Source organism: Phodopus roborovskii, unplaced genomic scaffold, assembly GCF_943737965.1.
Source record: "Phodopus roborovskii unplaced genomic scaffold, PHOROB, whole genome shotgun sequence".
In the NCBI taxonomy this organism is placed as follows: Eukaryota; Metazoa; Chordata; class Mammalia; order Rodentia; family Cricetidae; genus Phodopus; species Phodopus roborovskii.
In genome coordinates, this window is record NW_026126693.1 from 2,833,275 (window position 1) to 2,846,757 (window position 13,483).

At 37.0% G+C, this 13,483-nt stretch overlaps 1 protein-coding gene across 1 annotated transcript in view; it reads right to left on the minus strand.

Annotated features, from left to right (window-relative positions):
* Positions 1-13,483, minus strand: part of Rsbn1l (round spermatid basic protein 1 like) — a 57,138-nt gene that overhangs the window by 11,783 nt on the left and 31,872 nt on the right. Inside the window, exons 4-5 of the mRNA XM_051174801.1 lie at positions 2,203-2,340; positions 298-440 (exon numbers count right to left, since the gene is read on the minus strand). Of these exons, the coding sequence (XP_051030758.1) occupies positions 298-440; positions 2,203-2,340 (281 nt within the window). The remainder of the gene's footprint in view (positions 1-297; positions 441-2,202; positions 2,341-13,483) is intronic.

The window sequence follows — 13,483 nt, forward strand, 5'->3', positions numbered from 1 at the left end:
TTAATGCAAGCTTTGAATATTTGTTCAAAAGTTTATTTCTCTGTACGAGTGACATCTCCACTCCTAGCTGTAATTTACTCTCCTTTGCTTATTTCTCATGTCTCATTTATTGTTTATGTTTTATAACCAAGTATATTAATGTATGGCCTATTTTGGGAATTTTCTTCCCCTTATGCTGTAAATGTTTTCTCCTTCTTCACTAGACACAGACACACACACACACACACACACACACACACACACACACACACACCCCACACCATGCCATCCCCTCTAATAAAGATGTGTACAACAAACCTTTTCCTTTTGAAGGGTGACTTTGGCATATCAGCCACGGGGATCATTTGCTCTCCTGGGCGCACCCACATAATGGGACCATCATCACTATCTTTCCGACTCTCTAATTTTAGACTAGATAGTGTTCCCCATGGCAATGTACACTAGAAACAAATGATTACACAAATTAGTTCCTTTCAAAATATATCTTCAAATATGTACTAAAAATATTACAAGGAGGGATATACGGGTGGGTGTGGGAAAGAAAAGGGGCAAATAATGTAATTATATTGAAATCTCAAAAGAAAAAATAAGAAGTTGACCTGATAATTAAAAGAAATACTCTTTAGTTCTTCTTAAGAATCTGTACACTGTATTAATAAAGGCTAAAATTAGACTGGAGAAGAAAAAACTGTTCCCATTGTATATGTATATGTATAAATTCATATACAACTTAAGCACTTTAAATACATCTAGATTAATATATCCCTATTTTTCATATACTTAGTTTCAAAAGGTTCTGCTTCAAACATACTAGAAGAACAATTACACTCAGATGGTTCATTGACTCACCCTGTTAGATGTATGAATCAATGCATTCATTCATCATTTGTCACTTTTCTTTCTAACAAACACAGTTATATAATTCTAATAAGTTGAAAAATTAGCAAGTGGTCTCCACACAACAACCTTGAAGACAAGCTTGAGTTAAAAAAAAATCAAATGTTTCCTTAATTTGTGATAATCAAATTCCAATGACATAAAAAATACCTAATATTTGTCTAGTAGTTTCTTGAAAAGGCTGTTGGTCTAAAAGCAGAAACTGAGTTTTTTTTAAAAAATGAGGGATAATGAAAGAAAGATTACCAGATTAGAATAATGTGCTTTTTTTTTTTTTCATCACCTCATAGTCCCATTTGAAAGGAGGACACATTTTTCTAGGTACAATGCTTAAAATAAAATTTGAAGCAACTATTTACTTCAGTAATGTTCTATAAAATATTGATTAATGATCATAATCAAAGTACTTGATATGACTAGCTAGAAAAAGAGAAACAAAAAGCCTAAAAACTATAAAGGAGGAAAAGAAAGAACAATAAAAGAAAATGAAAGTAAAACACAGGATGCAGGAAATCAGTGATGCCAAGTAACACAGAAGAAGCCAGTCTGACCTTGTGCTTTGTACTGTGGTCCTACATTTCAAGAGAGGTTCATACTCATCCTTGAATTATTTACTATTAAATAATTAACCACCCAATTCAGAGATTTCTCTCTCAATGGGATACCCCAGGAAACCCATAGTAAGAATGCAATAGCTGTTTCAAAACTAAAAGGGAGGGCCTGAGTAAGAGCTTGGCACACAAAATGGGTAACCTGAATTCAAAACCACAACTCATACAAATGTTTAAAACAGAGATAAAACTTAAAAAGATGGGGAAGGGGGAACCCACAAAGCAGACATGCACCTCATGGCACATATGTGCCTCAACCTAAGCCCACATGTACTAGTAATAATGAGTAAAAATTAAAAATAAATATGTAAAATGGAATTTGATTAGAAATCTTATAGACTACATAATGGAGCATAAGTTGAATATTTGTTACAACTGTACAATTCCCCAGACCAGTTTCCCACAATGTCAACCCACCACACCTTCCTTCTTAAACTATATCTTAAATCCTCTTGTAATTATCTACAAAAAACAACCAGGTGGCATTGACAGGCAATGTTACTTGCTGGCTAGCCCTTTCACTCTACCATTACAATAAAGATTGAGAAACTGCATACACACAGAGCACAAGATTACAGTTTCCTCCCTTTTTCTTCTTCGGATTTAAATAAAATTAATAAAAACTAATTCTATACAACTATTCATCTGTATCAACTACCACACACACAAGTAGAATGCTAAGACTTCCTCTTACTTTTAAGAATGGTGACTCCTCCAACATGTCCAGGAACTCTGGAAAGAAATCCCCCACTTCTTCATCAACGGCTCCCACCAAGCTTATCTGCCGCATGGGGCCAGCTCTGTAAGTACCATGAGAATATGTTCTTTTTACCTGAGGGACATGAATTTAATTAAAAGTTAGACATGTAGACATGAAGACATCAGGATTTTATTTTTATCATAATCAACAAGCATTGATTCTTTGCATTTTTATCATAACAACATTTTTTTTTTTTTAACAAGGATTCCAGGTTTAACTTCTTCATTATCCATTAAAACTTCATGGCTCATATTCACTAACCAAGTCCTAAATCACAAAATGTATAGATTATACCCTGTCTTATAGTGAAGGTCTTACTGTTGTCTGTCTCCTAACAGGTCCTATCAATCCCCTATATCAGCAATTCTCAACCTTTGGGTTGTGCCAGATATTTACATTATGATTTTTTTTTTTTTCCTTTTTTTCTTTTTCTTTTTCCTGAGACAGGGTTTCTCTGCAGCTTTGGAGCCTATCCTGGACTAGCTCTTGTAGACCAGGCTGGTTTCAAACTCACAGAGATCCACCTGCCTCTATCTTCTGAGTGCTGGGGTCAAAGCCACTGCCGGGCTACAATTTCTTAACAGTAGCAACAAAATAATTTTATATTTGGGCATCACCACAACATGAGGAACTAAATGGTTGCAGTATTAGAAAGGTTGAGGCCCACTGCCCTAGAGGAACAAAACTAAAAGTCAAAACTTACTCTCCACCATTCTCAGGCTCTAGTAGCTTCAATGCATTAACAACATCACAGTAGGAAGCGTGGTCATGAGTGTAGTTCAGTAAGGTAATCTTTAACTAAAGCTAAGGTTACCATCTGAACTGTAGCGAATATACCATAATACCAAACGAAACTCTGTTAAATGATTCTGCATTTATATCCTTGGTTTGAGATCTGCATGTGACCATATGAGTATGACAGGCCATAAGACTATTAAATAGAGAAATTAGAGCTGAGTGTACAGATCTGTAGAATCCCTTGCCTAGTATTTATGAAGTCCTGGGTTTGACCCCCAACACAGGTGTAGAGAAGGGAGGTAAAGACAAGAGGGGAAGAAAGAGGAAGGGAAGTAAAATCAACTTATGTTGTAAGACACAAATTTTGCAAGAGTTTTGAAATATAACAAAGGACAATTTAGGTAGGTAATATTTCTATGTCATACAGGCAGATAAGTTTCCTGTGCATACACATTTATTTAAATCAGATACTTAAGTATCACCTATGTCAATAGTCAGTCTAAACACCAATAAATTATTGGTACACATGTATAAACAAAAATACTAAAACATAGGCTGAGTGGTGGAGGTGTATACCTTTAATCCCAGCACTTGGGAGGCAGAGGCAGGTGGATCTCTGAGTTCGAGGTCAGCCTGATCTACAAAGCAAGTTCCAGGATAATCAGGGTCACACAAAGAAACCCTGTTTCAAAAAACAAGGTGTGTGTGTGGGGGGGGGGGAGACATGCTAGAGATAGCTCAGTGGTTATGAGTACTGCTGCTCTTTCAGAGGACCCAGGTTCAATTTCCAGCACCCACATGGAAACTCACAACTCCAGTTCCAGGGAATCTGACACTGTCACACAAATATACACGGCAAGCAAAACACCAATAAAGTGAATAATTTTTAGAAATACCAAAACATTATTAAATTATGAAAAATGAGATGAACACAGTTCACTTTACTAAAACACATAATTAACAATGAACCATTCAATAATGTATATGGCTTATCATGAGAGCCAAGAGGTCTTGTCTAAAGTAGTAAGCACAACTTCTCCATGAGCTCTCTCAAAGACATGAGTATGTTTAATACACTTTCAAAGCAAGAAAAACAAACTTTGTCTTATATGTAATAATTAAAAACCTGCATTCAAAAGACACACAAAGAAAGAATACTGTCTAAATTGAATTTGAGGGCGATTTAGGAGATAGGGGAAATGTAAGTCTGAAAATATAAGTCAATTTAGCTAATAGGTGAATGAAGATATACTATGTTTGAAATAATTCATTTCTCCAATAAGTAAAAAACTGGCTTCTACCCCACTTGTCATATAGTTTGTTTTTAATTCAGATAACTATTTCTACTCCTCAAAAAAGAGGCAGAAGGCTGGTGGGTGGTGTACATCTTTAAGCCCAGCACTCAGGAGACAGAAGCTGGCAAATCTCTATGAGTTGCATCCATCCTGGTCTATATAGAGAGTTCCAGGACAGTCAAAGTCAGGTACAGTAGTACAGGTCTACTGGGAAGTGGGCACAGGTTTTGTGAACTTGAGGCCACTGAGGAAGGGAAGTGGAAATACTAAACAATTACTCAGAAAACCAGGGTTACTAACAAATTTAACATTAAGCCCTTGTAAAGTAAAACCTGTATGTTTATATATAAATAAATGTATCATTAAAGTGAGTAAGATTTGTTAGAATAGTGCAAAAAGTAGGTTATATCACTATTCAACTGTGTTAAGTGATTTGACTGTATCAGCTGCTTTAGACGACAATGATCATTTCACTGATTAAAATTCTTTATTAATCCAACCAAAAATGCGTTGAAATGCAACATATAATCAACTATGACAAACCCATTTGAAATCAGAACAATTCACTTCAAGTTTTAACCATAGTAAAATATTAATATATTAACAAAAATGTATTCAATGTATAATAATATGTTCAAGTTGAAAAAATAAAATATACAGATGGCAAATAAAAAAACACATATGCTTTTGATTAAAAAAAATGGTTAATTTGACTGTCTCCCATTTTATTACAACAGTGTGATACTCAAAATTTCCTTATTATGTTAAAGTTAAATAATACCACATGAAAATAAAACCTCAATTCTCTAAAAACCACCTATGACAATTTCTAGTAGGAATGATCCAAAAGGCAGTTGGGAGGGAGAAGGGAGGAGATAAGGATTAGGAGACTCTAAGTAGCTAAAGCAAAGTCATAAGACTGTGGTTCATAAAGCTCCCCCACTATAGATACATACTCCTATTTTAGGCGCAGTTAAAATAATCTTTCAGATCAGATAAAAGGGATAAAAACCCCACAAATTTGGGATGGAGGAGGAACAGTGTGACAGGCACAGCTGCAGGATGTATTACATCATTATAATGACCGGCACAAAAATGAGTTAAGTTATGGTGCAAAGATTTAGTAAAAATACAGTCCTATCATTGTTAAAATCTTAGCAATGTTAATTAGGAAAAAAAATCACTTATCTGGAAAACCTCAAATCCTGATAGACAGATGTAACACATATACTTCTATTTACTTCATTAAAACCATCAACCCATTACTTTTGATATATTTTTTTAAATTAACCTAAAAAAAAAAGATGTAACTATTTGCTTCTTAAAAGTAAATATAATGAACTATAAAGACTATCCATATAGTTCCTATAGATTTGGGCAGGGGATGGAAAGACAGATCTCAAGCACAATAAAAAAGACAGGCATGGTACATGTAATCATATAGTTCTTGCAAAGTCCTACATATACACAGTGCCATTTAGAAGACATGTAACGAGCATATAAAAAAATATGCTAACTTCATTACTCATTCAAAAATACAAATGAAATACAGGATGTAGCTCAGCTGGTAGTGCCTAGCAGGTAAATATGTACATGTCCCTGGATTCAAACCTCCACCCCCATGTTACATGGAGCCAAGTATACTGCTTAATCTAAATCTCCCCTGTAGTCTCCCCTCTCTAAAAAGAAGCTATTATTATCGTAGTTGCACTTGGGAAGCAAAGGCAGGTGGATCTCTGTGAGTTCAAGGACAGCCTACAGGGCAGGTTCCAAGACAGCCAGGGTTACACAGAGAAACCCAGTCTCAGAGAAACTCCAGCTCCTCCTGCAGGATCAGGAAGCCCCGTTCCTGTGTCTCTCCCCCAAACTATGCCCACTCAGAGAGTCTCCAAAGGAAATGAACCAAAAATCTCAGTTCCACTTTCTTGGCAGCTACTGAAGCTTCCTCCACCCTGAAGTTGCCTCTGCCCAAGTCCCCACCTAAAGCACTCAGTTTTTGACCATACTTGGGTACAAACCCAGCTAGTGGAGGACACATCATCAGCCCTCACTTTCAACCTACAAAGTCTCCCTGCTTTCATTTGTGGGCTCTGCTTCTCAGGCCTCAATCCTTGGGACTAGAGAACTTGCCTGCGAGTTGCTTTGTTCAAAAAAATCTATTATCTGGCTTAGTGCATCGGTGGAGAAATGGGGGGGGGGGAACAGAAAATCTATTCCTTATAACACCTTCATGATACAAAAAAATAACAAAAGAACAATGCAACCATTCTAAAAATAAATCATGAGCAGAAATAAACTCCTAAGACTTAATGCTATTTCTGTTACATAAAGACTTCTCCATTTGGGGGAACAAAATGATAATGAGGGGCTTTAGAACACAAAAAAATGACTTAGATGAAACAATTTGTTATTTCCCAAAGTATGCTCCTTGAAACTAGGTCTTTATGATAGTCAAGTAAGTTTGGAAAATCCTTTTGCATTAGAAGCCCATATGTACACTAAAGTTTTGAGAAGGCTCTTAAAAAATAAGCCTAATTTGTTTGAACTAGGAATGCATAAAGTATTTTTATTTCAAAATTTAGTACACCTATCAATATCCTAAGACATTAAAAGTTCTTCTGAATAGCAATCCATAAAATATTTATGACACACACATTTAAACTTGTATCAATGTCAATTGGGAGTAACAGAAAAACAGGTTCAATGCTGGCACTTAACGATGAAAGAGGAAAGCAGCTGATGCTTTTGTCTCATTGCTTGTTTTTAGAAGTAGAGCGGTCCATTATTTTAATAAGTGAGTTGTTCATCAAGTATTGTTTACCATTTATTTGTATGTTCATTATTTATTTGTTTATGTAGTGCATGTATATGCATGGGAAATGAAGGGAATTTGGGGTAGAGGTTAGAATGTGTGTGGACATGCCAAGGCACACATAAATGTGCAGTGTAGAGGTCACAGGACAACCTGTGGGAGGTTGATTGTCTCCTCCCACAGGGATCAAACTCAGGCTGGGCTTGATGGCAAGTGTCCTGGACCCTATTCCACACAATCTAACTGATCCAATAAACCCCCATATTAACAAAGTGTCACAAGGGGGAGCCACTTCTATGCCATATGTAGCACATACTTTCAAATTAAACTGTGATGGATGATATTTAAAGGGGGGGAGAGATGTCAGAGAAGGAATCAGTAGTCTACCTCCATCATTCTCCACCTTAATTTCTGAGGCATAGTCTCTCACAGAACCTGGAATCTGAAAACCTGGCCAGATTGGCTTGCTAAAAGACCTCAGGTCCCTCCTATCACTGCTTCCCCAGCACTCAGGAATGCTCTGTTGCCATGGCTTTTCTGAGGATGCTAGACACAGTTCCAGTCTTCATGCTTACACAGCAAGCACTGTATGAGCAGAGACATCTCAGCCCCTTTATTCATTTTATTTTACAATACCCATAACGTCAATAAAAATGTTGTTACTATTCATTTTTACATTAGTTAAGGCAGCAAAACAGACTTTCCCAATTACAGCCTCTGGTACACACCTCCTAATAGATTAGATAACTAAAGACATTACTGTTATAATAGAATGTACATACTTCTTAGCCCTAGCCAAATTGTAATGTAGCTTTCTCACTGATCAACCCTTACTTACCATTCCTTCTCCAGTATTCTTAGCCCCTGGTAACCAGCATACATTGTAGGATCGGCTTTTGACAGATCCACTGTTTCAAGTTCTAGGCATGAGGCCTTGTGGGATTGATCTACCTGGCTTACTTCACTTAATGTAATACTTTAGTAAATGGCCAACTTTATTTTTTAATTACAGAAAAGAGTCCATATGCCTCTGTGTGTGTGCGAGTGAGTATATAAAATTTTTCTTTATCCCATTTCTTAGCTATTATAAACACTGCTATAATATAGATATTTCCTTGACCTACTAATTTCATTTCCTTCAGATATATAAGCAGCAGTGGGACTGGTGGACTACACGGTAGTTTTATCTTGACATAGTTATGGAATTTCCATACCACATTCTGTAATGGCTCCACTAACAACATTTTCACCAATACCATATAAGATTTTCTTTACATTGCCTTCTCTAGTCCTTGTTACCTTTGTCTTTTCTATAATACTTATAAGAAATAGTATATCACATATGTATATAAATAATATGGTAATAAAAAAACACACTAATTTTAAAGTTTTAAATCTTTTAAATTACATCTATTTATTTAAAGGTGGGGGAGGAATGTGTCCCACATTACACATGTAAAGGTCAGAGGCAAACTTGGAATTGCTTCCCTCTGTGAGTAGCAATCAGGGATCAAACTCACGTTGTCAGGATTTGTAGCAAGGGTCTTTACCCACTAAGCCATCTCTCAGACTCTGAACCATTGTAAATGGAGTGAGGTGGCTCCACTGTGATTTGGTATGTGTTTCCCTGGTGATCAGTAATAAAAAGAGCAGTGGGAGAGCAAAGCCCAGAAAGAGACCCCACATGCATGGTCAGCTGATTTAACAACAAGGAGAAGCTGTAGCGCACTGAGCAGTGGGCACTTTTTCACCTCATGCTAAGTCCTCTGGATGTCTGCCATCTTTAAAACTAACAACCCTGTTTGAGTTTTGATCTTTTAAAGACAGGGTTTCTCTAGCTAACCCATGCTAATCCTGCCTCAGCCTCCTGAGGGCTCAGATCACAGGCATGCCCTTCCACAAACTGGACGACTCTGATCTTTGTAGATTTAAACATGAAAGAAAAAACAGTAAGTTTCCATAAGAAATGCCAAAGAATGTCATTATCTTAGGAGTACAGAGATTTTCAAAATAAGACACAAAACACATTAATCATAATTGAGAAAAAATTATCCATTAGATAAAACTTAACTCCTAGTCATAAAAAACATTAAGAACAATAAATCAAGACAGCAAGTGAGAAGTGTTATTTGGTTGATCAAAAGGTCTGATGTACAATACATTTTCTTAAAAGTTACTAGTGGGCGAAAGAGTGGAATAGAAACGCTACCTAAGACAGTACTTAAATATATAATAATCATATTTCAAAGGTACCTGACACTTAGTCACCAGAAAAGCTAATATTAAACTACAGGCAGATACTAGTGCCCACAATACTAAGTGTGACCAAAAGTATGCTCCACTGTCAGTATGAATACAAACTGGTGCAAGAATTTTGAAAAAACAGCTATTTATCTATCAAAACCAAGTATCTGTGCAGCTTTATATCCTGCTATTCAAATGATAGGTATACTTTAACAAACACATATGCACATCAAGTACATGAACAAAAATAGTCAAAATCCCCTACTGAACAATACCAAAGTAAAACCAACTAAAACGTCCACTTACAGTAACAGGACAATTATGATACATACCTACAATGAAATACTACCCAACAATAAGAAAAACGAACACTTCTATCTACAAAATGGATGTCAACACACATAACTCTGAAAAGAGACTTAACAAATCAAGTACCATTAAACATGAGTTCAAAATATGTAAAACTTTTTTGTTGGAATTTAGTAGAATGGATATCTGGGTGTTAATGAGTTGGGGGCTGGAGAAATGGTGTGGTGGTGAAGAGCATCCACTGCTCTTCCAGAGGAATGGGGTTCAATTTCCAGAACCCACACGGCAGCTCACTATGCACTGCAGTTCTAGGGGTCCGATGGCCTCTTCTGACTTTCTCAGGCTCTTCCACACACATGGCGCACACACATATGCTTAAGATAATAGTTTTTAAAACTATATGTATTTACATGTTGGAGTTCAGGGAGATTGGCAGAGTAGTGATAAGGAATGCTTTGAGAAAGACCTCTAGCTCCTTTCAGCTCTGAACTCAATGGTCTGTTTACTTTCTGAGTATTCATCTCTAATGATACATTTTTCTGTGTACACATTATCCTTCAGTGAGATTTATGGGAAGAAGGACCAAGTCCTGGAGGGAAACAGGTTAAGAGACACAACTTTTAAAACTAAATGTTCTATACACCTGAAACTCCAACAGTTAGGAGGCAGGGGCAGGGGGATCAGGACCTCCACTCCAGCCCCAGACAAGTAAGAGACTAGGCCACCCTGGGCTTTATGAGCTCCTATTTCAAAAACAAACAAACAAACAAACAAACAACAACAGAGCAGCTCTCCAACAACAACAGAACAGCTCTCCCTGGGAAAGCAAGAGATTAGAAAGAACTGATCTAAGTAAGTGTACTCTTTTGCTCTGCTGTGTGAGCCTTTAGGCTCCAGTCTCATTAACTCTTGCTTAAGGACAAGGCCAAAGCTAATACTAACCTGAAGACACAGGCACAGTCATCTAGGCTGTTTCTGTCTGATTTGATCTCTGTTTTGATTTTTCCTAAGCTCTCAATAAAAGAAAATGAAATAAAAGAAATAAAAGAATCCAGCTGGGCATGGCGGCACATGCCTTTCGCAGCACTTGGGAGGCAGAGGCAGGTGGATCCCTGTGAGTTCAAGCCTGCCTGGTTCCAGGACAACCAGGGCTACACAGAGAAACCATCTCAGACGACAAAAGACAAAAAAAAAAATTAACTAAAAAAAGAAACTAAGAAAAACATAAATGAGAGTTCATTATATATTCTTACTCCACACTAAACAAAAGAGGACTTTATAAAGGAATATGGACTGTGCAGTTTCCTAAGAATCAAAAGGAGTACTTGTAGATGACAAGCTTGAGTCAAGGGAGTAGCAGATGGCAAAGACCTGGGGGCCAGAGCCACAGCTGGCAACAGAGAAGCAGCCATTTCCTAGAGTTCCCGGAGAAGACTAGAAAGACAGCAGTAACCAAGCTCAGCAGTCCACACTCGGGACCCATTAACAAGTTAAGCACCTCTTTTATTTAATAGCTAAAGCAAAGTTTTCATCTCGTAAATATTACATAAAGAGAAAACTTTTTGTTTCCATTACATTTACTTATTTACTGGGGGAGGCACATGCAATGAGGTGCAGGTGGAGGTCAGGGAAACCTGCAGACACTGGCTCTCTCCTTCAGCCAGACCCAGATGTGTCCACGGGAGCAACTTTAAGCAGGCAGGCGTGGCAGTAAGTGCCTTTACTCACTGGGCCATCCTTCCAGCCACCGTAAAATAAAAAGCCTTATCATTTATTATAATTCCTAAATTCAGTTTTAAAGTTAACTTTTAAAAACTCCCATTAATACATGAATGTGTTTATCACATTAAAAAAATTGCTAAAACATCCTTGCATGGTATGACAAGAGTATTTGTGATATTGTGCAAACTGTTTGATTTGAAGTCTAAGAAACATAGTATAAAACTTGTCATTTAGCACAGTGACAATAAGTTACTTACACACAATAAATGACAAAAAATGAATGACCTAGCACTACAGGACTTTCTTGTTCTACCATTTCATTTCTCAATACTCAACCCATTACTCAAAGTCTCTAGGGGCTGGAGTATTCATTTGTAATTTATTATATGTTTCTTTATTGCTAAAATGCATTAAGGTATACCAATATTTAACTACTTTAAAGTGTAAATAAAAGCATGCTATAGTACAACTTATTGCATATAAAATACTTACATAGGACACGGGACAGTTACAACTCAATAAATGATAGACTAGATGCCAGTCCTGATTCGGCCACTAAACCCAGTAACTCAGACAAGTTACTATCTGGAATTCTATAAAATGAGTTGGCTAGTAATGAATGCTCTATTGTTTCCATTATAAAAATATTTAAATTCCAAACAGCTGGACAAAACAGCCCTACAGACTACAGCTAGGATATCTGAATCTTCTTCGAATCCCCCAAGACAGTGCCCCTTACCAGCAGGAAGTAGTTTGGAAAGAACGACGCCCAAATTCCCAAATACTGTGTATAAATGTTTGTTTTCATTTAATTGGACTTTGTTATATAAAATTAAATAAAAAAAATAAAAAAATATTTAAATTCTAGTTCTCAAATATGCTGCATCAGGGAATAACCCTCATACATGCACATTAAAATTTAAATACTGTCCTGTTTTCCAGGCTACTGTATACAGAAGAATACACAGCAAACATGCTATTGGGAACATCAACTGAAAGAAAGTACTAAAGCAAAGGGCAAGCACGGGACGAGAATGAGACTTTGTTCTACTCCTAGTAGTGCTGACAATCTCAAAAGCCTTTCAGTAGAGAAAGCTCCCGGAGACTACTGTGTCCATCCCATACACCAGAATGTTATATCAGTTACTACCAACCCCCAGAAGAAGGAAAAAAAAAAAAAAAAAAATAAGAATCAGGGGCTGGAGAAATGGCTCAGCAGCTAAGAGCACAGGCTGTTTGCCCAACGGACCTGAATTCAATTCTCAGTACCACATTGGCAGCTCACAACTGTAACTCCAGTTCCAGAGGATCCAATACTCTCACACAGACATACATGCAGGCAAGATACAAATGCACATAAAATAAAAATAAATACACTTTAAAAACTCTTTTTAAAAACACCTATAGTCAACTGGTTATAGTCTAAACTTTCCCTCACCTTTGGTTCAGTGACAAAGGCACTGGCTTTTAGATAGACCACACATTAACTTAAAAAAAAAAAAAAAAAAAAAAAGGCAAACTCTAGTTTCTAAAATAATGTTCTGCAGAAAAGAGTAGGAAATGGAAATTAGCTTAAAATTCTGTGGTGGTTTGTATGAGAATGGCTCCCTGTAGGCTCTATCTGAATATCTGTTACCCAGTTAGTAGAGTGTTTAGGAAGGATTAAGAGAAGGTATGTTACTTGGGGAAGGAAGGGGAGGCTTTGAGGTTTCAAACATTCAAGTCAGTCCCTGTCTTTCAGCCTCCTGCTTATAGGTCAGACATAAACTCTCAGCTACTGCTTCAGGGCTATGGCTATGCCTGCCTGCCTGCCTGGCACCACAGTTCCCATCATGATGATCATGGACTAGCAAGCCTCCAATTCAATGCTTTCTGTTATGTGTTGCTTTGGTGAAGGTGTCTCTTCACAGCAACACAAAGTAAGAAAGGCTAATGTGTACTAATGTTTTCACATAGTTACATACTAAGTAGTGATTACTCTGTATTACAGTAAATTTAATACTAGCCAGCATGTATTTAGCACCTACTAACTTGATGGGCCCAATGCTAAGCACTTACAGGGCATTACAAAGAAGACAGCTGTAGGTGATTTACA